General features: G+C 38.4%; 4 protein-coding genes across 4 annotated transcripts; all 4 read left to right on the top strand.

The window, feature by feature from the left end:
* Nucleotides 1–296: 296 nt before the first annotated feature.
* Nucleotides 297–5,775, top strand: LOC125201389 (threonine dehydratase 1 biosynthetic, chloroplastic). Its single transcript, XM_048099473.1, has 8 exons — nt 297–757; nt 1,014–1,193; nt 1,286–1,762; nt 2,765–3,013; nt 3,101–3,174; nt 3,303–3,420; nt 4,986–5,120; nt 5,205–5,775. Exons 1-8 carry the CDS (start codon nt 326–328, stop codon nt 5,343–5,345), a joined length of 1,806 nt encoding a protein of 601 aa, XP_047955430.1. The 5' UTR covers nt 297–325; the 3' UTR covers nt 5,346–5,775.
* A 2,109-nt stretch (nt 5,776–7,884) lies between these two features.
* On the top strand, nt 7,885–11,197 carry LOC125194308 (geranylgeranyl transferase type-2 subunit alpha 1). Its single transcript, XM_048092456.1, is given in 6 exon segments — nt 7,885–8,000; nt 8,087–8,262; nt 8,323–8,722; nt 8,819–9,008; nt 9,919–10,105; nt 10,312–11,197. Coding segments are annotated over 6 exon segments (1,458 nt in total). The 3' UTR covers nt 10,701–11,197.
* Nucleotides 11,198–12,706: 1,509 nt separating this feature from the next.
* LOC125194299 (probable glycosyltransferase At5g03795) lies at nt 12,707–15,223 on the top strand. The gene is made up of 4 exons (XM_048092444.1): nt 12,707–12,909; nt 13,662–13,849; nt 13,932–14,277; nt 14,540–15,223. The coding sequence occupies exons 1-4, from the start codon at nt 12,730–12,732 to the stop codon at nt 15,221–15,223; spliced, it is 1,398 nt and encodes a 465-aa protein (XP_047948401.1). The 5' UTR covers nt 12,707–12,729.
* A 4,840-nt stretch (nt 15,224–20,063) lies between these two features.
* On the top strand, nt 20,064–21,969 carry LOC125201373 (embryonic protein DC-8). Its single transcript, XM_048099455.1, has 2 exons — nt 20,064–21,344; nt 21,428–21,969. The coding sequence occupies exons 1-2, from the start codon at nt 20,151–20,153 to the stop codon at nt 21,809–21,811; spliced, it is 1,578 nt and encodes a 525-aa protein (XP_047955412.1). The 5' UTR covers nt 20,064–20,150; the 3' UTR covers nt 21,812–21,969.
* Nucleotides 21,970–24,806: the final 2,837 nt, after the last annotated feature.

Below are 24,806 nucleotides of genomic sequence, written 5' to 3'. Positions count from 1 at the left end.
TAGTATCTAGCAAATAATGATCTAAAATATGGAGGGAGTAGTAGTATCTAGCGTTGTATTTTGGCCCTCTACGCCTATTGAGTAACAATATTAACATTGACAATGAGATTATAAAATTAATATTAATTATAACCATGATCAGTTGATCACATAAGCAGAAGTCGAAAGCATGTATGAAATTTGCAGCAACAAATACAATCGAGATTGAGTGATGAGTAATTGTGACCTCCCATTGGGCACCCACAATTCAATCTGGTCAAACATAAAGCCTTAATTATAAATAAAAATTAAAGAAGACGGCAATTCGCATTTCTCATCTCTTAAAATGGAAGCTCTGCGCTCCGCCACCGCGAACTCTCCCATCAACTATTCCAAATTCTCCCCAAACTACCACGTCAGAACATCCTCCGGCCGCCTCCCCTGCTCCCGCCGAAATCCCTCAATATGCGCCACTCTGTCAAAACAGGGATCGGAGATTCTTCCATCTTCCCCAAGGGCTCCTCCCTCTCCCGTTTCTGAGCCGCTGTTGAGAGTTTCCCCGGCTTCTCTCCAGTACGAGAGCGGTTTTTTGCTGCAGAATGAGAATATGGGTAATGGTGCTGATACGGAAGGTACGCTCACTGCTATGGAGTATCTCACCAACATTCTGGCGTCCAAGGTGTATGACGTGGCGTATGAGTCTCCATTGCAGCTGGCGGCCAAGCTGTCTGAGAGGTGGGGAGCGAATATCTGGCTTAAGAGAGAGGATCTACAGCCCGTATGTATTTTGTATGATCGTGTTTGATTATATCTCCAATTCATCCAATTTTGGTACTATTTCAGTATTCCTGAGGTTTGAGCTGAAACTGAAAGGCTTATCAAGTCTTTTCAAGATATTAATATCATAATTTTAAAGTTTCGTGGTTTTCGTTTGATGCAATTTTTTTGCAATTGATTTCAGTGAAATGCTAGAACCTTTCTAAATGCAATGCACTGATGAAGACTAAGTTCTCTGCATATGATCTACGATGCAGGTTTTCTCATTCAAGCTTCGAGGTGCTTATAATATGATGGCTAAACTTCCAAAAGAGCAGCTTGAAAGAGGGGTGATTTGTTCCTCAGCCGGAAATCATGCTCAAGGGGTAGCATTATCTGCACAGAGATTGGGATGCAATGCTGTAATTGTGATGCCTGTAACTACTCCAGAGATTAAGGTTATTCATTGTTTATGTATGTCGTGTTTTTGTTTACTATCCAAAATAGGCAATATCACCATTTTTGAAGCCTTTTTTATTGATACTGGTAGTGGAAATCAGTTGAAAGACTTGGGGCCACTGTGGTGCTCTTAGGTGACTCTTATGATGAAGCTCAGTCTCATGCTAAAAAGAGAGCAGTAGAGGAGGGCCTCTCATTTATACCTCCTTTTGATCACTCTGATGTAATCATAGGGCAGGGAACGGTTGGAATGGAGATTGTGAAGCAGATGACGGGCCCAATAGAAGCTATTTTTGTGCCTGTTGGTGGTGGAGGGCTCATAGCTGGCATTGCTGCCTATGTGAAAAGGGTCCGTCCAGAAGTGAAAATTATCGGAGTGGAACCGTTTGATGCAAATGCCATGGCATTATCACTTCACCATGACCGACGTGTAATGCTGGACCAAGTGGGAGGCTTTGCTGATGGAGTAGCAGTAAAAGTAGTTGGTGAAGAGACGTTCCGATTATGCAGGGAGCTGATAGATGGTGTAGTTCTTGTTGGTCGTGACGCAATTTGTGCCTCAATTAAGGTTAGCCGTGTAGTTGATTTCTTCAATATTATTCCCATCATCCATAGCTTCTCAAAGCATGCTATTGTTGACTGCATTTATTTTTCCAGAAAATTCGGCATAATGCTTTTAAGTATCTTGGTCTAGAAATATAGCTTGACATCTTGCTTTTGTGATCCCTTAAGCCAAAGTTTATCAAGAAACTACAAAAACTATTTTTATGAGATTTGGAATGTCAAGCCCCTGGATATGTTATATGTTAGTATATGTTTTTGTGTCAGTCATGGTCTGGTCCTTTTCAATGGTTTTATACTTATTTTACTTTCCTTTTCTCATTGTCGCCTGCTTGGAGTACCTTTTTATTTCTCAGTCAGAGAACAACATGCGTACTACTTATGTTCACGAGTGTTAACATGGTCCATTTTTCTTTACTTTCGTTACACTTGTTGGTGGAGCATAAATTTATCTTTAGATGGACCATAAGTTGGGAGAGATAGATGTCTGCTCTTTCATCCCAACTCTTAACCGTGTTGAATGTGCTTCTCAAATTAGGTCATGGATGAATCTCAACTTTGTATTCAATTTATATATCAGGTTATTAGTTATGACTATACTGTCATATATTTATATTTGGATGTCTATCTGCTCCCATTTAAGCCACTACTTGATGCATCTCTAAGATGAGCTTCTAGAAGTGTATTTGCATGAAAGCAGCATTAAAGCAGGGCTTCATCATACTAATATTTTTCATATTATTACCCTGCAAGATTTCTTAGATAAATAACTTCACATCTCCTATACCAACTGAACTGGCTTAAATTTATTATCTTTTAAATGGGATTCATGACTTTTTAAACTCAAAATATTTGTATTTAATTATTGGTCATACATACTATGCTTCCAACTCAACTAGGTTGGTTATTTTGTTTGTTTATACTTGTTTGTTTCTACTTCAAAATGCTATGGCTCAATTCTGTGAAGGGTGAACATGCTGCTTATTTTTACAAGTGGACTTTCCTACAGGACATGTTTGAGGAGAAAAGGAGCATTTTAGAACCAGCAGGTGCCCTTGCCTTAGCTGGAGCTGAAGCTTACTGCAAGTACTATGGACTGAAGGATGCAAATGTAGTAGCAATCACCAGTGGAGCTAATATGAACTTTGATAGATTAAGATTGGTAACTGAACTTGCAGATGTAGGTAGACGACGGGAAGCTGTACTTGCAACTTACATGACAGAGGAGCCTGGAAGCTTTAAAGAATTCTGTGAGCTAGTGAGTTTTTAGTTTACCCAACTTTTCTCATTCTCATTATGTCAAGGATGCAGTTCAAATCCAAATACTATGTACTGATCTTTGCAGGTCGGACCAATGAATATTACTGAATTCAAATACAGATATAATTCAGATAAAGGACATGCTTTAGTACTATACAGGCAAGATTCATATTTTATATGTATTCATTTTGACAAGCAATAAGTTGTGTTTGTTTGTGGCAATATTTTGCATTTTTACAATCATGAATTCATAAGATGCTTAATTTCCTATTATGTTCTTTTAACAGAGTTGGCCTTCATACTGAATCGGAACTTCAAGCAATGATCCAGAGAATGGAATATGCTAAACTACAAACCATAAATCTCACAGAGAATGACTTGGTCAAGGATCATTTGAGACACTTGGTATGTGCTTCTTGTTATTTAACTTTTAATTATTAATGCTGGACCTTGATAGGTTGATAAGTTTTTTACAATGAGCTAGACTCAAGCTTCAGTTACATTCATGAATTATGAGCTGCAGCAAGATGGCATATTTGAAAACAACAGTGACGGATGTTATTCGATTGAATTTCTATATAAAAAAATTTATAAAGCTACAATAGTGCTTCGAGATTTGCCTGATTGCACATGTTATCTTCTGACCTTGATAATTCCTTTCTATATTCAACTGTAATTAAGTCTGGCCCTGTCTGCACAACTTTGCACTGTATTTAACTCAAATGGATATGCTTATTTTATTTAACTTAATGAGAAGTCGACATATTCACGAGCATTAGCATAGATGCAGTCTGCTAACTTAACAAAAAACATCAGCTAGGAGGACACATGATATTTGACTATTAGAGTTGGGAACTTTTATTATACAACAAAAAAGATACAGTCCTCATTATAGTGCCGTATTTGGTTACTGATATGTGCTTAAAGAAATAATTGCTTTCTGTTTGGAGAAAGTTGATGATTTCTTCTAATATTGTCTCGAACTCTATCATATCTGTAGCTAACATCCTAAGTGTCTAGGATGTGCAGAACTTTCGGTAAAATGTCATGGGCATCCTAGTGTGGCTACTTTCTGGAAATTAGTGATGTACTTATATCAGATAGGGCATATAATCTATTAATGTATAATTCAGGTGGTCTCTAAACATGTGATTGTATCACCTTTACTACCTTTCATAGTTCATCTGTAAGATACGAATAACATGGGAGAATGCCTCTGTAATGAAATTTTATTTATTTTCTTTCCATATTGGAAAATTGCTAACACCCATGCTGAAGAGGAATTGAACTGTGACCCACACTCTTGATCCAAATTTGTACAATGTACAAGTAAACTAGATATGAAGATGATGCGAATGACTCTTTTTTGTGTCATAACCATGCAATTCGTAGTTGAGATTGGGCACTTGGTAGAGAAGTGATTGTTGATATATTCATGCAACTGTAATCCATTTAAAACATTCTGAACCTCCAGTAAGCTGAGACACTTGATGTCCCAACTAATACTACTATGTTATTATGGCATCTCATATTGCTGCTCAGTAATAGATTCTCTGCATACAAGAATTTCAAAGGCTAATCTGATATTTATTGAGAATTCCTTGTATTTGATAAGTCTATAAATCCATGTAGAAGGAATGTGAAAAATCAGTATGTGTTTATAAGACTTTCAATGCCTAATAGTAGGATAGCTACAGAGTATTTTTCTTTAGGAAGACATTTGTTTTTATTTATTTTATTTTCCTCTTTCTAGTTTAAATTCTTATAAATGATGAAAATAAATGGCTTATAAAATCTTTTCTGGTCCTACTCTTACATAAAAATAGTAATTAGATCCTGAAGCTAGAGCAGTCTTGACTGTCCGAGGCAGTGTTAAGTATCTCTTGGTTGAAAACTTGTCACGTCAATGTTTGACATGAATATGAGTTTCTGTTTGTGCTTGATAATGATTTCTTATATATAATTTTCAGATGGGTGGAAGATCAACTGTTAAAGATGAGGTGCTATGCCGTTTCATTTTCCCTGAGAGGCCTGGTGCTTTGATGAAATTTTTGGATGCTTTAAGTCCACGTTGGAATATAAGTTTGTTCCATTACCGTGGGCAGGTTGTATACCCTAGATCATCTATTCATATATGCTAGCATCATTTATATTTATTCTGTCAATTTACCATTTTGCTGCACCTCCAGGGAGAAACTGGTGCAAATGTGTTAGTTGGCATCCAAGTTGCTCGAACAGAAATGGAGGAGTTCCGCCATCGTGCAAACAGTCTTGGGTACGAGTATGCAGTGGAAACTGCTAATGAAGCATTCCAGATTTTAATGCAATAAATATAGATTACACTGCACCGTGATATATCCGTTGGAGCTCATGCAGCTTTATCTGGGAGCCCATCGTCAGTTTTGGATCAAATTCGGAAAGGTATGAACTCTTGGTTTGCCTATGCAGCAGCGTCGTGCTTGAAGCCATGTTCCGTGTAAGAGAAGTTATATGTAAAATGAGAACCATTTTGGTTTAAGTTCCTTGGAAGAGGTTTACTCTGCTGTGGGTACAATGCCTCACAGTGGATTGGTGATTGCAACTTTGATACTGAAATAATTTAGTTTGATTTTTTTGGGTTGAGACGATGATAGCCTTATTACTACTCCATATGGCAGCTCCTGACCCCTCTTCATGGTTATACCGTTGTACTCCATATTTTGGTACCTTGGAATATTATCGACTTTATATAATGTTGCATGAGAGTGTTTGCAGATGTAAGACCGTTTTTTTCCTCTTTCCTTGATAGAATTGTGTCTACGTTAGCTAGGTACTCGAGGAAATTTGGATTTGGATTACTTTACAACTGGGCTTTTGTTTGATAAAATTGAGTCAATTTTATGTACTCACAAGTCTAACAAAATACTCCAAATTAACTGGTACTCGAGGAAATTTGGATTTGGAGTATTAATTTGAGTTACTGTCGAAATTGATATTGATTTATACGTCCAAATTCAAATTACGAAAATTCTGGATTTTCTTTGAATGTATTATTTCTCGTATTAAAGATTTTAGTAATCACAAATTAATTTAAGTTTGTAGCTAACTTTAATTAGTATAATGAAATAAATTCTAGTAGGCTAAAAAACCTTGTTTATATATTTAATTTAGCACATATCATAGATCTTAGTATTAAAGATTAAAAATTTCATAGCTCTTACTCGTATTTACTACTCCTTGTAATGAGCTATAAATTTTTTTTACTAGAAATTCATTTAGGCTTTACTCGTACTAAAGTTATTAGACCATCTCCAGTAGTATACCAAAACTTAAAATGAAATAAGCATTTAGGTACTTTAAAACCAATCTTTTTAAAGCAATTTCAATGAGTTTGAAATAGTTGTTGCTTTGATAACACAGGGATTTGCCCTGTTTATTGATGCAAGCTTTTGCATGTTCAGGAGACTACTAAGAGCATCTCCAATGCCGGCTAGCCAATTCACGTGGCTAGCCGGTCGGCTAGCCGAACCATTGGAGCAGGCTAGCGCCAAATCGTCGAAAAAACTGGCGTGGGCTAGCCGATCGCGTGTGGCTGGCCGATGCGCTGATCGGCCAGCGCTATTTTTTTAATTTTTTTTTAATTCTTTTTTTTAAATTTTTTTTAATTCTTTTTTTTAATTCTTTTTTAATTCTTTTTTTAATTTTTTGAAAAACTATATAAACGCGATTTTCTCTATCTCTAAATTTCTGTACAAGAGCAACAACAACAACTAGCCCAATACAAAATTAAGACCTAAAACAGAAACATGTCATACGCGAGACCCCCGTTCGGCTAGCGGCAAACTATAACGGATTCAAGGCATACTAACATTTTTAATGTATTTTTTTAATAAATTAGTGAGGAGTAGAGTGGGGCGGTGGCTCGTGTGTGGAAGCTCGGATTTTTTTTTATTATGTAATTTTTTTGATTTTAGTTAATGTAATTTTTTTAATTTAAATAAAATTAATGAATTTTCCAGTATATGTCTCGTAGATTTAATTCGGTAATTTAATCGTAATTTTAATTCCGTAAATATAGTATATTTTGAATTATTTTTATTGCGGCTGGCCTATGGCTAGCCTAAATCTGATGTGACAAGTGGATTTTTAGTGCTGCTGACGTGGCAGGGAAAGAGAGTGGCTGGCCTATGGCTGGCCTATTTGCATTGGAGATGCTCTAAATATTTTCTAAAGGTTAAGTTACCTGATTCACTTAATTAATGTACCAAACATTCATCAATGTTAATTTAACTATTCAAAAGTAGTAAATAATTTAACATGATTTCAAACTGATAGACAAGCCCATTCTACTAAATCAGCCTGATGGCGGGAAGGAGGGGAGCGGGGGGGCCGGGCAGGCAGGGCGGGAACGCCCGGGGGGGGATCCCCAAAACGGGGGAAGCCGTAGATGATGAGGATGATGCCGTAGGGGGGGTGAGAACCCTATGCACCGGAGCGGGTCCCCGGGGGGACACCCATCGTCCTCTCTTGATTTTTTGAGGGTTTTCCTCACACGCCGACCCGGGAGCCCGAGCACGGGAGATAAATTTTACGAGACCCGGGGATCGAAGGGGGGGCGACACCCGTCGGGGGGGTGCCCGCCAAGGAAGACAAAGGGAAGAGCAAGGTGGTGGCGAGTCGCCCCCCGGCCACACACCCCCACGGGGGAGGAAGGACAAAGGGGATGGTACGCCCGGCCAAGGCGTGGGGAAAGAGGAATCCCCCGGTTGCAACAACCAACGGACGAACTGTGGGCTAAGATTAAAACCCCAACGGAGTAAGGCCAAGGGGGGGAACGAGGGGGCCGGCCCTGAGTTTGTAAACAAATTCAATAAATTCTTGAGAGAGAGAATGCATGGCAAACCGCGCAAAGCCCCAACTCAGGAAGAGCGAGATGACTCGTCTATCAAAGCCGCCAAACTTCGTCATCTCCAATCTCAGCTCCTCCACTTTCACCACAACAAAATGTTTGCGATTTTCCCTTTTCCCTACTCATTTCCATCCAGATGTACTATTAATTGGATCTTGGTCGATTGTTTAATTTTCACTGCAGATACACGAAAGAAGCGATTGAAATCAGTGCCAAGCTGTTGGAATCCAATCCCGAGCATTACACCGCTTGGAACTACCGGAAGCTCGCGGTTCAGCATCTTCTCGATCGGCACCACGAGAATCAACTTGATTCCGAGTCGCCCCAATCAATTCTTGATGATGAATTGACACTTGTAAGTTTGTGCTTGCTTTTTATCCGTTGATTGCTCTTGATTGCGTGAGTTGGAAGTTATATAGGATCGGCAAATAAACTTGGGTTTTCCCAGGCTTTGTTAACTTACATTAAGTATCCTCATGATTCCTTAGAATCTTGCCATGTAAAGGTTTCCATTGCACAATTTCCTGGCATTATTTCTTCAAGTGGTATGCCATGTAGTTGGCCTTGTTTTATATCATTCACTACAAGTGTATGTTCAAACAATCAAGAGCATTCTGAGGTGCAAACTACACAGAATATATCATGGAATGAGGAGAATTTCAAAGCTCATTCTACCCATCCTGAAGATGCAAACTTGCTTGCCTCACTATGTAAATTAGACATTACAAAGGAGAATAAGCCAACCACCCCTATGTTGTGTATGGAGACTTTATCTAATGAAATTGCTTGCAGCCGGGAACTGTTGTCATCATCAAACTGGTAAGCTGGATTAGTGCTGGATTGCTTTCACAATTTTAAAGAAACTTCTTGATTTGGCAAGTAGTTTTATTTTGTTGTTATGTCTTTTTGTTGTAGTAAAATTGGAAAACTTACTCTTGCAAGACTCTTGGTGGCACACAACACATTGGTCACATATGGTTGCATGGACTCTGGAACTGAGGCTCATTATGAAGAAATTCTTGCACTTTATCATGATTTAATGAAAATGGATTCTGCACATATTGGTTATTATGAGGATGAGTACAGCTTAGTGCTAATGAAGCAGGTGAATCTTCTTTCATTGGCCTTTCTTTCTGGACGATATAGAATGCTTTGGTCATGTCAATTTCTGAGAGAATGTGCATTTCATCATGGTAGATAGTCATTACTTGGTCAATACGTATTCTCGGGATAATAGTGTGAACGTAAAGTAATATATAGTGGGTCTGCTTTGGAACTTGAGTACTTTGATCAAAGATTTGTTCCGACCCAATAAACTCCATATATTCATGGAGCCCTTTTGCTTTAGGTCTTGTGAAAATTGTCTAATCGTTATTAACTCTTAGTTCACCTGAAACCTCTTAGTTCAACTACAAGCTAGATAAGAAAGCCATATGATCCCTGCTTAAGACTTCTGTTTAGAAGTAGAGTCTCATTATCACAAGCTTTGAGGGAATATCTTTTTAGTAACAGAATTCTACACTTAAACTCTGAGAAGCAGATCATGTGTAATTATAATCAAGGAATGTTCTAATTATGGATGCTGGATCTGGAAAACTATCATCTGAGCAAAAAATTGTGCATATTTATTACTTTACAATCTTAATACAGAGGATTTTCATTGTACTTGGGGGGAATAAAGGTTCATTTTTGTCAAAGTAAATGGTCCCTAATTAGTAAGCACACTGCTTGCATCACATAGACCTTGTAGAGTGGCAATTGATCATACTGTTTTCAGTTCTGTGCTTGTAATCTTTTTTATGTTCTCTGCTTGCAGTTTCCTTCCTTGTGAACCTTCCTTGAGAACCTTCCTTGATATGACATCTTGATCACAAATTTCTTTTTTATATTTCATGTGTGGTAGTGGGAAGGGCAGTGCACAGTGCTTTTAAGCTGACAAATTTTTTCGTCGATACTTTCCTTAGTTTTTCTGCATTAATCCTAATTCTGTCACTTATCTTTACTATTTTGTGCAGCTGACTTCAAATACTGAGTCTTTATTGAAGCTCTGTGGTAATTATCAAGAATTGTCGTCGCCAAGTATTAGTTCTTATACATATGTACGGCTAAAGGGCCTCTCTTTGTCACGAGTTTCATGTATGGAGCACTTGCTGTGGGTTCGAATGTTGGATCTCAGCCACAACAAACTCAGATCAATTGAAGGTAGTTGATACACAAATACCGTATGATAACCTTGACATCATTAATGTGAATAACTACAAATTTCCTTTTTTTTTGGAGAATGTAATTCTGTAGTCAAATGTAAATGCTGTGTTCTCATGCACCTTAAATGCTGGCTGGAATTTTAGTTATGGATTAGAGGAGCTGACTTGACCTCCTACTTTAATTTTGCCTGAATTCTGCGACAGGGTTGGAAGCTCTGCAACTGCTATCCTGCTTGAAGCTTAGCAACAACAAGCTCAGCAGTTTTACAGCCCTGGAACCCTTGAAAATGCTCAAGTCATTACAAGTTTTGGATGTATCATATAACGAGATTGGCGACCACTCCATTGACACAAGAAGATACATGTGCTCGTCTCCTCTCAATAGTACAATGGGGTCCGGATGGCGTTTGTAGAGATTCACCGATGAAGATGCCGATATGAAGCATTTCTGGGATGCTTATCTACTCTTCAAGGACTTGAATTTGGTGCAATTAGATATTGTGGGAAATGCCGTTGTCGACGAGAGGTTGAAAGCTTTTCTGGTCAAGTTGATGTCAGCATTGAAGTGGTTTGATGGTGAGAGCTGCCATTAGATATGTTTCAACTGTTGGTCTCCTAAGAAGTTGTTTCATCTGTTTATTGCTCTGCAATTTTTGTCTGAAAAACAACCCAACTGAAGTCGGAAAACTAAACCGAACCAACATGAATTGGATTACGAGGAAAGGGACTGCTTCGGCAACACGACAACAGAGACAGTCACAGAGACGGTCATCGTGCAAACAGTCTTGGGTATGAGTATGCACTGCACCATGATATATCTGTTGAAGCTCATGCGGCTCTAGCTGGGAGCCCGTCGTCAGTAAACTCATAAAGGTATCGATTCTTGGTTTGCCTATGCAGCAGCGTCGTGCTTGAAGCCATATTTCGTAGTACTATAAAAGAAGTTATATGTAAAATGAGAACCATTGTGGTTTAAATTCCCTGGAAGAGGTTTATTCTGCTGTGGTTGCAACTTTGATGTTCAAATAATTTAGTTTGATTTTTTGGGTTGAGACGATGATAGTATATGGCCACTAACACTATTTTATCACATTTTCTCCCTATCTCTCTACTAATTGCGTATTAAAATTCGTGTAATTTTTTTTTGCACGGAAGGAGTATTAATTTTATCAATATCAAAATTGATATCTGAGTTATATATCCAAATTCAATATATTTATGAATATTCTAGACTTTCTTTTGATACTGCATCTATCCCAAAAAAATTTATCTTAATATAATAGTGGATGATACAAATTATAATGTAAAAATAGGAAAGTTAGAGCATATAGAGAGGAAAAGTTGTGAATTATAATCAGTAAAAATTAACTCACAGCGATTAATAAACTTTAGACACTGCAATGTTTCACAATGGATCTTGTACTATGAAAATTGTTTTGGTTTTACAGGGATCATGTGTTCAAAACCGTGACACGATTTTTAAATAATTATATTTATTTGTCAATAAAAAGATGTACAGACATATGATACAATCATTAGAACTTTTGGCCATCACACAATTACGAACAAGATATAAGTCATTAAAATAGCTTTGATTTTGTAAGTTGCAATACAAATCACGGGGCCTCTAAATTACTAATGTGTTTTTGGAAACCACGTTGGTGTGAGTAGGTAACTATGGAAACGATGCAAATATAGAACATCTAATACTAGGCGACATTCAAATTAAATACAAATAGAAACTGTTTGCTCATTCGTCTTTCCGTTGGAGCCTCTAAAAGTAGAATTCAAAACAAAAAATTCAGATAACGTACAGTTAATATAGCTGTCAATAATTAATTAGGCACTTCTATTTTCTCCATTAAAACAAAGAACCACGACCTAAGCTTCACTATCAAAATCTCCCTCACATATTCAGTAGGAGTAGTAATATTTTCACGATCCAAACTAAAAAACAAACTCTAAGTTCTCTGCGAGTGAAGATGAGCTGGTCATAGCTCAAATATCAAACATACAAGGCTTAGCTTAGCATTGGCGATGTGCATTAAAATTCGTGTAGCCCCAAAGGTGTCTATTTGTACTATGTATCCTTGCTTATTAATGTCTTTTTTTAGTTGTCAAATGGAGGAACTTAAAAAGATAAATCACTTTCATGAAAAGGAGGAATCTTAGGGGGAAAACTATACTTAAATCTTCTCAATTAAATGAATAGATTCGTTTGTCAATGTTATGAGTTTTTATTATTAATAAACAAAAAAAAAGTTAAATATATGTTTTAACTGACATAATTCAAGATTTATACACACGCCAATCCTCGTTAATAAACTAGAATATCTAAATTACAGAAATATTTAGCAAATAAAAATAAATTTGTAGCCGACTTATAATAAATAAGGTGAAAATTGGGAAGGCAAGGAATCGAAGCAAACAAGGAAAAAAAGCGTTAGACGTCATCACAAAGTTTCCATATTCTGCATGAAAACATTTCATATGAGCAGCCAATATAATTAATTAAACGCAGTAATTCTTTTCTCTTCCCACACTCCATAATATATCTCAGTATCAGTGTAATCACCCACTCTTTCTTCTTCTCCAAAAATCAAGAGAGAGAGAGAGAGGGAGATGGTGGGTTTGAAGAACATGTGGTTTGTGGCAGCAGCTTTCATGGCTGCAGTGATGGTCCTTTTCATTAGGCCAAAAGAGTCCATTTTTCATTCTTTCAACTCTAATTTCTTACAGGAACACTTGCATTCCTACTCCAACAATTCTTCGATGTCCGAGCATTTGTTTCATAACGATGAAGTAAGTCTTCCATCTTCATTTATCTTTATGTTTTACCATAAATTCATTGTGAGTCTCTCACTCATTTTGAATCACTATTAAAGATTATCATCACTCTGCAATCTTAATTTTATTTAAAGTATACAATATTTATGGAAACACTGAGAATTCTGGATGTAGCTATCTTTATTCATTTTTTAGATAATATAGAGAAATGTATCTGAATCTCTAATAAATTTATAACGCAGAGTATATATTACGTAATTATCTCTAATCTGAAATAATATGAAGGATGCAATTTATAAAGACAACTTATTATGTCTTTAAATTTAAGATATCATAGAGTCATATAAATAAGATAGAAGATTTATACGATCTTTTTCGTGTCAATTAGAATTTGAGAGGCAGATTCTGTGTCCATTCCCTATTTAATTAGTTGCTTAACATATTCTTCTTATTAAAAAGTGGCAATTGATACGCCAATATTTTCTATTGAATATTTTCTTACTCAGTTCTTTTAAGTTTTTTTTTTTTTTTGTAAGAATATAGAACGTATATAAATAAACCGATGTGTGTTTAACTTTCAACTCATATAAATTTTGTCTAGACTTAGTATAATTATGTGTAATTAAATGAGTAATTGATAAGAAAGCGAAACTCTAGCTAATAATTACTGCCAATAATTATACTAATTGACTGTAAAAAACTAATTATAGTAGGAGTAGTAAATTTGAACTTTATCGATCAGTTGAAAATATTTGCTCCTTATTTAGATTAAAAACAATACCACAAGAACCAAAGGATCAGAGCGAAAATATAGCAATTTGGCAAAAGTAGAAGCTGATCTGGCGCAAGCCCGGGCCGCAATCCGGGCCGAATTAGCCGTTAACCAAACCGATATAGTTGACCCGGATTACATACCAACCGGGCCAACGTATTGGGATCCCAAGATCTTCCATAGGTACGTTCTCAATAATATTCCATAAACATAGTGATTATTAATGAAGGATTAATTACTTGTAATTTATCATGTAAAATTGCAGAAGCTATAGGGAGATGGAGAAGAGATTGAAGGTGTACGTATACGAAGAAGGGGAGCCTCCCGTATTCCATTTCGGGCCGTGCAAGAACACATACGCCATAGAAGGAATCTTCATGGCTAGCATGGAAGTGAGCTTGTTCCGGACATTCGATCCGGAGGAAGCTCACTTGTTCTTCCTCCCCATCAGTGTCACAATGATCACTCAAGTTATCTATGTTCCGGATTCTCATGACTGGTCCCTCATGAAGAGCACAGCTTCGGATTATATCGATGTCATTGCTAACAAGTATCCCTATTGGAATCGAAGCCTCGGAGCTGATCATTTCATGCTCGCCTGTCATGATTGGGTAACCGTACATTTCTCATCACATCTTAATTACTACTCCCTCCCGTTCCATTAATTGTCTCAAATTCTACTTAGTGCACAAATTCTAAGAAATTGTTAGTGTTCAATTAACAAATATAGTAAAAATGAAATGATACAGTCGAAAATAAACAAAATGGAAGAATTAACGGGGACGGGAGGGAGTACTTAAATAAAGGTTTTAGTTCTCTCTCAACAGGAGATACTATTATAGTTATTTTTATTTCATTTACCAACAATTGCAGGGGCCGGAGATCTCATTTGCGATCCCAAATCTGCACAAGAACGCGATCCGGGCGTTGTGCAACGCCAACACCTCGGAGAAATTCAACCCCTCCCGCGACGTCTCGATCCCAGAGATCCACCTCCCCACGGGCACCACGAGAGGCCTCCTGGGCGGGCCGCCCCCGTCCCGGAGGCCCATCCTGGTATTCTACGCGGGTGGGGTCCACGGGCCGATCCGGCCGATCCTCCTGGAGCACTGGGAGAACGCCTCCGACCCGGACGTGCAGGTGCACCGGTACCTCCCGCGCAACGTGTCGTACTACGGGATGATGCGGAGGAGCCGGTACTGCATATGCCCGAGCGGGTACGAGGTGGCGAGCCCGCGGATGGTGGAGGGGCTGTATCTGGGGTGCGTGCCGGTGCTGATCAAGGACAAGTACGTGGTGCCGTTCGGAGACGTGCTGGACTGGGAGAAGTTCGCGGTGATCGTGGCGGTGAGGGACATCCCAAACTTGAAGAGGATCCTGGGTGGGATCTCGCTACGGGAGTACGTGAAGCTGCAGAGGCAGGGGATCAAGATGCGGCGCCACTTCGAGGTCAACACGCCGCCGCGGAGGTACGATGTGTTTGGTATGATCCTGCATTCCATATGGCTCAGGAGGCTCAACGTCCGCCTATTAGTACTGGGTCACATTTTTCAATAACATTTTTCTACTCACATTTTATTGTAAAAATAATTATGAAAATAGGACTCACATTTTACTATATTTATTTTACAAACTTTTCTTTACATTTCTTTATATCTTTGCCGAACAAATGAGACTCCTAAGATGGGACTTGTGCCGAACAAATGAGACTTCTAAGATGGACCGAGGGAGTAGTAATTATAAAGTGAAGGAATATAGAGGCTTGTGATTTTATACACCATCTCATTCTTAAACAGATGGAATACTTGAACGTGACGAAACTAGTTATACTTATATAACATACTATTTTCTCCGTTCTCTCAAAATTGAGTTATTTTTATATATAGTAGAGTAATTTTATAGTTGAGTCATTTTTATATATAGTAGAGTAATAATTAATATTGTTTATCACTCTTATTTTACTCTCTCTACTTTATTCACTTACTACTCTATTCTCTCTCTCTCTTTTTTTATCTCTTTTATTACATTTTTATTTATCTATTTAACACTTAACATTTTTTCTTAAACTTCGTGCGAAAACTATAAGAGAACGGAGGAAATAATACTTATTTATAATTAATTTTAACTATGTATAAATTAAAATATAATATGAGAACCAAATAAATTAAAAAAATATTGATATCTTAATACTCCATGTGCAAATAATTACTATCTGATACTCCTTTATCCCCAATTTAAAGAGTCATTTTGCTATTTTAGGTTATTCAAATTTAAAGAATTATTTACTTTTTTTCACAAAGTCAAACAATTTCCTAAAATATGTGACAAGTCAAAATGACTCTTTAAATGGTGACGTAGGAAGTACGAACCACCGAAACTAATCTCATTTGTAGACGACATGGATTTTAATGTTATGTTGTAAAGTAAGAGAGAGAACGGAAAAAAATAGATAAAGTATGAGAGATATGAGAAAATGTGGATAAATTAGAGCATCCCCATCCGTGCTCTTAAATAAGAGCACGGAGGTGGGTCCAGACCCACTTTTACTCCATGTCCTTAGGCAAGAGCAAAACACTCACATCCATGCTCTTCCGTAAGGACAAGTTCAAGGGTCCCACCATTCTATTATTCAATTTAAATACTTCAATTACTAATAACATTTCTACAATATAAAAATACATTAAAATATAAAAAATAGATGAGAATTGTGTAGTGTGGTAGGAATTTTTTTGTGTAGAAGTGGGGGTATTTATAGATGAAAATGTGAATTTTGGAGAAAAAAATTGAAAAAAATAAATAAAAGCATGTAGAAAATGGATACAATTTATTGGGAAGTGGGAAAATATATATTTTTTATTTAAAAATGATTTTTTTAATTAATTTAGAATTTTTTTTTAGAAAAAAAGAAAAAATCAAATTTGCCAACGGCTATGCCGTTGGCCAATCGCAACCCGCCATGTAAGTCTGCTCAGCGGCACGGACGTGCTCTTATTTAAGAGCACCGCCGTGCCCCTGGCACGGAAGGACGAGTTGCAGCGGCGGACAGCGGTAAGCCGTGCCGCTGGCACGGACGGACAGCTTACCGCTGCGGATGCTCTTAAGAGAAAATAGTCTTCCATTGTGTCCCAGTTTTCCCTTCATTTTTACCACTTTTGCTAATTGACCTTACATTCCACTAACGCATTTCATCCTCACATTATATTATAAAACTAATAAATAAATGTTGGACTCGCATACCACTACCATTTTCAACTCAATAAATATTCCATATTTGACCGGTACGAATATTAAGAAATTGTTTCACTTTGTGGAGGAAAGTGGGTGGAAAAATTTGGTGGAATATGGACACAACTTTAATATATTAATTTTATAATAATTGTGAGTCGAATGTGTTAGTTGAAAGTGAGACATATTTACTAAAAATAGTAAAAATTAACTTCATTCGTTCCATAAAAATATGTGCACTTTTCATTTTTGTCAGTCCCACAAAAATATGTGCATTCCATTTTTGAAAAGTTATATCAATTTAATAATGTAGGTTACCTTTACCTTCCATTCTTTTCATCTCCTCTACTTTATTATACTACTAGTGTTAACTCACGTGGGATACACGACGGAATATTTTTTCGTATGATTTTAAATTGTTAATTGATTTATTGAAATGAGAAACAATATAACTATATAAGATTTAAAATAGAAAAATATACTATATAAAAAAATTCAATAAATATATACTCCTCAATTCATTTTATACCTAAAGACATTAAACCAAACATATTCAAAATAGAATTAAGACAAACACAATTATTTGGACAATGATGAAAAGACTATATCAAGTGTTGACATTTTTAAAAAATATTTTTAAAACAATCCTTCATATTTCTCTACTAAAAATAATGTAAATAACACTTTTAACAAAATAATGGATCGTAACTCGTAATATTCAAAACGTCAAAATTATGAGCATAAAAAAAATTCAAATGATAAACTACACAAAGCAAAATTACATTAATTGGTTGAATTAACGTTATGACATTAATGAATAATGATAGCCCTTTTGAATGTTGGAGCGTTATTTATTGCACTTTAAAACGTGGCTAGTTGGAACATGAAACATCTATATTATTTTTTACACTATTTTATAATTCTCAATATTACAAATTTTCTTTTTGTAAAAATATAGTACTTAATATGGAGTATATATTTCATTCATCATGATCACCTACAGATAAGATAATTAGATTCTCCATATAAAATTAGTTGTATCCCATAACAATTCAGTGCTAAATCCTAATTTCAACCATAATATTATTAATAAACTTAAATTTGGTAGCAAGACTATTTTATTTTGTTTGAACAACTAAATATACAAAAAATAATAATTTATGTAAATATGAAGATAAATATTATGCATGTTTCAAAGTTAAGCATGTTACAATTCTTCCCTCTCTAAGAATTATAAGAAATATTGGGATAAATTCTCGAACCATATACACGCGGTACTCTAACTATTGGAATCTAAGAAAAAAAATAACAATATATGAAATGGAAATTCTGAAAATTAGTCGAGAAACCCCCTTTGCGCAAGAAAAATTACATCACAATGTATTATCCCCAAAGATGTAACGACTTACTCCTAACGTATATAACATCTCAAATCCGCTAGGCACTTATGAACGTGATGGGGCTCCAAAAAACAAGCAAAACAATATTCCTAAAATGTGCAATAAAATGTTGAGAGCTTGAGAGAGAATGAAGAACGCTTTTGTTAGTGTGAAACTCATCCACAACTCTATGCTTTTTATAGGCACAAAATTAAAACATGAGAGATCATAGAATTAAAATATCATAAATTATAATATCAAGACAATAGAGGTTACAAAATTTGTTAAATGTTGTCATCCTATTTAAAGATTGTAGCCATCGGTTACTCATTATTAGGGGTGTCGAAACGGGTAGCGGGTAACGGATATTCCCGAACCCGACCCGATACCCGTCGGGTAACGGGTACCCGATACCCGATGGAGTCGGGTAACGGGGCGGGATCGGGTATGACTATTTTGGATTTTGCGGGTATCGGGTAATACCCGATACCCGCTCGGGTAACCCGTTACTCCCGACATACCCGATATGTATATTAATATTTTATAATTTTTATTTTTAATTTTAATATTTGGTGACTTTTGGTTATAATTATTTACTACTTTTGGTGAAAGTGAGACATTGTTGGTTACTTTGTTAATTTTTCATATTTAGTTGTTTGAATGGTGATTTAAATTTAGGAGTTTGGATTTTTTGGCATTCTAATTGAATTTGAATTTACATATTTACAGGTGGTAATTTGTAACATGAAAATTTGAAGCAGATATTTCAATTTTTTTTAAAAAAATATAAGTTTTTAATTCCTTATTTACAGTATGTAAACAATATAGAAGGGGAAATTAAGCATTTTAACTTAAAATTTTGGAAACACACGAAGGCAGAGAATCAAATATTACAATTACATTGCATGTTTCATCTCAATTCTCAGTAAAATTAATTAATAAAGTTAAAGGGTTAAAGTGAGAATCTACTACATTCAACAAGTAGTATTTTGTAAAATATTATAAACTATACAAATAAATAAATAAAAGAAGATTTGGAAAAAAAAAAAAAAAATTGGCTTCGGGTCGGGTACCCGCGGGGTCGGGTGCGGGATACCCGACTCGGGTATCGGGTAATACCCGACTCAATGTGGGACGGGTATCGGAACAAAGTTTTCGGCCAAAGTCGGGTGCGGGTACCCGACTCGTCGGGTGCGGGTACCCGTTTCGACACCCCTACTCATTATAGTCCTTCAAGAATTAGTCAAATGCTCATTAAAATATCTAAATAATTATCCATGAGTTACTTATAAATATTCAAATCGGTCTATAACTTACAAATATTTTAGAATAAAGACAAAATATACAAATATTTTAAAAGAAACTCAAAACTCGTATATATGTATAGATAGATTTTTTTCTTCTTTTTTACTTTAGTAATTGTATCTTAATTCTTGTGTAATTGACCTTGCCTATATTTTTATTAGACTAAAAGGAGTACGATACATTTAAGGAGTAGGGAGAAATAAAAATTAAAAAAATAAAAAGAAGAAGAAGAGAATGAAGTTATTCTTCCATCCCTATTATTCTTATCCGTGTGACCGTGTCGTGTGTATTCCAGCATGATAAGTACCGCCGACATATGACCGAACTTGAAACTTCCAATATCGCTTATCTTCTTAAATACGAAACAACCTAACAGATGGCAAACCAGTGCACAAATCTCCAAGGCTACGTGTCACACTGCTAGCACACGTGTCATCGCACGAAGCAACCCAATCACACCATATATTATCTCCGGCCCTCTCACAAAATTTCCACATCAAACAACGAATCACAAGCAAACCTCACTCATTCCTCAAATTTTACAGTCGAAATTGTTCAAAAACTTTTCCGAGACAATGGAGTCGAAGCAAGCAGCGCGCGAAGAGAGAGCTGAGGTGGCAGCCAGAACCGCTGCCGACGAACTCAGCCAAGTCAACAAGGAGAGGAGGGAGCTGGAGAGTGAAACCGTGGTGGTGGATCGCCCGGATTATTTTCAAAAAACGGAAGTCCGGCAAGAAGAAAAGTCTCCTGGCGTAATCGGCAGCATTATCAGGACGGTGCAGGGGACCGTCGGCCACGCTAAAGATGCCGTCATGGGGAAGTCCTCCGAAGCGCGGGACACTGCGGAGGAGACGGCCGACACTGCTGCCCGCAACGCCGCAGATGCTAAGGATGCGGCGGCGGGGAAGCTGGGAGAGTATAAAGGCTACGCGTCGGAGAAGGCCAAGGGCGCCAAAGATACGGCGGTGGAGTACAAGGACTCTGCGGCGGAGAAGGCTAAAAACGCCAAGGATGCGACGGTTGACAAGGCGAACCAGGCCAAGAATGTGACGGCGGACAAGGCTAAGGAAGTCAAGGACGCGACGGTCGACAAGGCCACTCAGGCCAAGAATGCTACGGCAGAAACGGCTAAGAACGCCAAGGATGTGACGGTGGGCAAGGCGGCGGAGTACAGGGATTACGCCGCTGAGAAAGCGAACCAGGCCAAGAATGCAACGGCGGAAACGGCGAAGAACGCTATGGACGCGACGGTGAACAAGGCGGCGGAGTACAGGGATTATGCGGCTGACAAGGCCAGTCAGGCGAAGAATGCGACTGTGGAGACGGCTAAGAACGCCAAGGATGTGACGGTAGACAAGGGGAATCAGGCGAAGAATGCGACGGTGGAAACGGCTAAGAATGCGAAGGATGCGACGGTGGAGAAGGCGGCTGAGTACAGAGACTACGCTGCCGAGAAGGCAGGCCAAGCGAAGGATGCGACGATGGAGACGGCGAAGAATGCAAAGGATACGACGGTAGAGACGGCTAAGAACGCAAAGGATACAACGGTGGAGAAGGCGGTGGAGTACAAGGATTACGGCGCTGAGAAGGCTAAAGAAGGGAAGGATACTACGGTGGGGAAGATCACCGAATTGAAGGACTCGGCTGCTGGCGCCGCGAGAAGGGCGGTTGATTACCTGACGGGGAAGAAAGACGAGACTACGCAGGCAGCGGTGGAAACCGGCGAAGCTGCGAAGCACAAGGCTGGAGAGGCCAAGGAGGCAGCCAAGGTGAGAATAAAAACATCTTGATTAGAGTATTAGTTATAGTGAATATTGTGGTTGTAGTATTAATTCCTGTGTGATATATACAGGGGAAATATGAGGAGACTAAGGAAGAAGCAACGAGGAAAATGGAGGATATGAAAATTGAAAGCGAGCGTGACGTGAACAGGAGCGGTGGAGGTGGAGGAGTTCTTGGAGCTTTAGGAAGCATGAAGGACGCCATCAAGGATAAGCTGACACCGCATCCAGCTGATAAGGAGACGGTGGGAGGCGATGGGACGCGGCTTGGTTTAGATGAGAAGGGGACGCCGGTGGCAGTACGAGTGGATGTGGAGACCACAACAGCCGGCTCCACGGCCTCCCGCCTCAGGGAGGCTGACCAGATAGCCGGCCAGACGTTCAACGACGTCGGGCCATTGGATGACGAGGGCACCACGGCGCGTATACGCGTTGATCGCCCTGGGAAAATGTAATTCCATGAAGCCTGGGCTCTGCCGTTTTTTGTTTTTTTTTTGGCTGAATCTCAGTTATCTACGTTTTTAAAATTTGTCTTGCTATATGCGTAACGTATGTATTTTGAATGTATTACAATGATGACATTATAAAGTACTGATCCTGATCTTCTGTGCCACGAGTTCTTTTTGTCTATAAGAAAATACGAGTAAATAGTTTAACTAAATTTGCTAAGTCAAGTTAATAAACATAATTGTAATTTCTAAATTCAGGGAGAGATCAAATACCGCTTTGAGAAAGACCTCACACTTGGGAGGTATAAGGAGATTTTAAATTGTTTATATCTTAAGTGGCAAAAGAAAATAAGAACTTGGTCCAAAAATAATGTAATGTGTCATAAATTTTAAGAGATTGTTTATATCTAAGTGGCAAAAGAAAATATATTTATATAATGATGTCAGAAAGAACTTGGTCCAAAAATAATGTAATCTTTCATCTTACGAAGTAAAAATAAATTGTGGTTTTAACCCTAGGGCTGCGGGATAAAGGATATGCGGTAGATTTAATATAGTTTGGAGAAAATAGTTTAGATGGCAATGAGGTGCACCACAAAAAAGCCTATTTCCAAGCACTTTTTACAGAGCACTGACGGTGCCCGCTAACTTCAGCTCCATTCCGAGCTCTTTCCGAGCAAAATGTAAAACCTCCTAGCAGCTTTGAAAAAAGCTGATCGGTTTTCAAGCACCAACAAAGTTCTCAGAAAATCTGAGGATATTTCATTTTCCGACTACCAAGTCAATTAAATGTCCTCGGTGTATTGCTCGGTAGTTTACGAGCACATTACATGGTGCTCGCAACACTTCCTAGCACAAATTCAGGTGCTCGGAATCTTCATACTTATAAAGGTAAAGTAATAGTACTCTGATATGGGCAGACGTGGTTGTAAATTCAAACTTGTAGAATTTTGTAGCTATCATTTTCTTTTTAGTAATTGTAATACGTATCATTTTTTTAATAAGCTGTTCAGTTATTTTGTATCTCTAGAAATAAATGATTCATTGGTAATGAGTTAATAACAATATTCATCTAAATTTAAATATTTTAACAATAGATAATATATAAGGTCATTCGCATCCCTGTCTCTAATCCGTCTCTTAACCGTCTCATCTCTTCATTATTCATGGGCCCCACTGTACTTTTCAGCCAATCTCTTAACTAAGAGACAACACTTGTATCCCTCCATCTCTTAATCATCTCAACCCTTAACTATTCATTCAATTTCATTTTTTATTTTTAATACCAACAAATTCAATTAATAAAAACACACTTCATTAAATAAAATAAAAATTATAATTTAAAGGCTTAAAAAATTAAAAAATACATAATTCAAATCCTAAAAAAAATTAAAAATACATAATTAAAATACTCTAAATTAAATTATAAAAACTACTCCGTCGGCGAATCATCCCCCGAAGTCGACGGTGCACCCAAGTTAGGTCGATCCCGAATATCAAGTTGAGCTTTCATATGCTCAATTCCGTCCATATGGGCTTCAAATTGGCGAGGACTCATTTTTGAAGTGTCAGCAATCGTGGCGAGCAGGTACATGGACATTAGGGTGTTCGAGCCCGTGCCGGAGCCCGAGCCCGCCTGGCTTGATTCTCCGCGGCCCCTCCCCCTCCCTCTCCCCCTCGCTCTAGCCGCCTTCGCCGCCTTGGTCCCTTGGGGCTGACGTCGTGAACCGGAAGACCCCTCTGCATTATCGGTTGGCGTGCCCTCTTGTAAGGTGTTGCCTTCGCCGCCATCACTAGACGAGTAGTGGCCACGCGCCGTGTGCTTCGTGCGTTTCGAGCCCGAGCCCAACTCGACACCGCCAGCCCACCTTTCAAGGTGTTGGACGTGCGACCAAACTTCGACATGCTTGAAATCTTTACCGACGTCGTCTTTGAAGACCCACAACGCCGCTCTCAAAATGTCGGCTCTACTGGCTCCGCTTTGGTAATTCGTCTCTTCTATCCTGTATATCGCGCAAAATTTTTTGACATCTTTGTTGCATCGGTCCCAATGAATGCGGAGCATCTTCACGTTGCGGGCAAAGGTCTTCTTCGGCCTTCGTGCGTTGTAAACTTCGGTGACTTTTTTCCAGAAACACAAGTGGGTTTGTTGATTCCCGATGACAGGAACGTACGAGACGCTGATCCAAGCTTCGTACAGAGCCAACGCCTCCTTTTGGCTGTATGGATGACGGCCGCCGTCCCCCACAACCTCGTGGTCGCCCTCTTCCTCCTCTTCTTCCTCGGCATTGACGCCGATCCTGACGGAACCTCCACCTATTGGCCGGTATTCCAAAGTGCGTTCAGCCGGAACATTCTCCAGAATTTGGGATAATCTCGGCGATTGCTCGTACCTCTGGGGGGGAGGGACGATAGTATGCATCCACATCAAAATGTGGTGTTTGGTACGCCGGCGGAGTTGTCGAGGCTTGGGTGCCCGGCGACGAACCGGGAGTACCCAAAAAGTTGTACATGCTCGCCCAATCGTCAAACGAGTTCAAGTCGAACCCGTCGGAGCACCGCGAGCCGCCGCTGCTGGCAGTGGCGGATCCAGGTGGGGGCGGTCGCCCCCACCATGCGACTAATTTTCCCTTATCCCGGATGTATATTTTCCATATCCTTCCCCTCCGTTGCTTCCGATGTCGCCCCGTTGACCGAAAAAAATAACCATTATCGTCCCAAGCTCAATTGAAATAACATCCACAGACTTGCTAAGTTGTATGGCATGCCTCGATCCAAAAAAGATTTCGCTGCTTTTAATATTGATAACTTGTTCATCTTGCTACTCTTTACCCATAGGACTTCACATGGACTCAACATACTGAATTGTTTAAACAACTTGAAACTTTTGTTGATATTGTGAGAAGAGATGCACGATTGAATGCTATTGAAGATTTGGCTAGCCTATTGATAAGGCTCGTTTCATGCATCGGTTTAGGGTTAAAATTCTGTGCATTTGGGG

Source organism: Salvia hispanica, chromosome 1, assembly GCF_023119035.1.
Source record: "Salvia hispanica cultivar TCC Black 2014 chromosome 1, UniMelb_Shisp_WGS_1.0, whole genome shotgun sequence".
In the NCBI taxonomy this organism is placed as follows: domain Eukaryota; kingdom Viridiplantae; phylum Streptophyta; class Magnoliopsida; order Lamiales; family Lamiaceae; genus Salvia; species Salvia hispanica.
Note: the sequence above shows the minus strand (reverse complement) of the source record. Positions and strands in the feature narration are given on the sequence as shown.

Excerpts from the sequence above, each read along its gene's own strand:
- LOC125201389 (XM_048099473.1), top strand. The coding sequence starts at position 326 with ATGGAAGCTCTGCGCTCCGCCACCGCGAACTCTCCCATCAACTATTCC. Across the intron at positions 1,194-1,285 it reads TAACTACTCCAGAGATTAAG|TGGAAATCAGTTGAAAGACT; the intron begins GTTATTCATTGT and ends TGATACTGGTAG. Across the intron at positions 5,121-5,204 it reads TGTTCCATTACCGTGGGCAG|GGAGAAACTGGTGCAAATGT; the intron begins GTTGTATACCCT and ends CTGCACCTCCAG.
- LOC125194299 (XM_048092444.1), top strand. The coding sequence starts at position 12,730 with ATGGTGGGTTTGAAGAACATGTGGTTTGTGGCAGCAGCTTTCATGGCT. Across the intron at positions 12,910-13,661 it reads ATTTGTTTCATAACGATGAA|ATTAAAAACAATACCACAAG; the intron begins GTAAGTCTTCCA and ends CTCCTTATTTAG. Across the intron at positions 14,278-14,539 it reads TGCTCGCCTGTCATGATTGG|GGGCCGGAGATCTCATTTGC; the intron begins GTAACCGTACAT and ends CAACAATTGCAG.
- LOC125201373 (XM_048099455.1), top strand. The coding sequence starts at position 20,151 with ATGGAGTCGAAGCAAGCAGCGCGCGAAGAGAGAGCTGAGGTGGCAGCC. Across the intron at positions 21,345-21,427 it reads AGGCCAAGGAGGCAGCCAAG|GGGAAATATGAGGAGACTAA; the intron begins GTGAGAATAAAA and ends TGATATATACAG.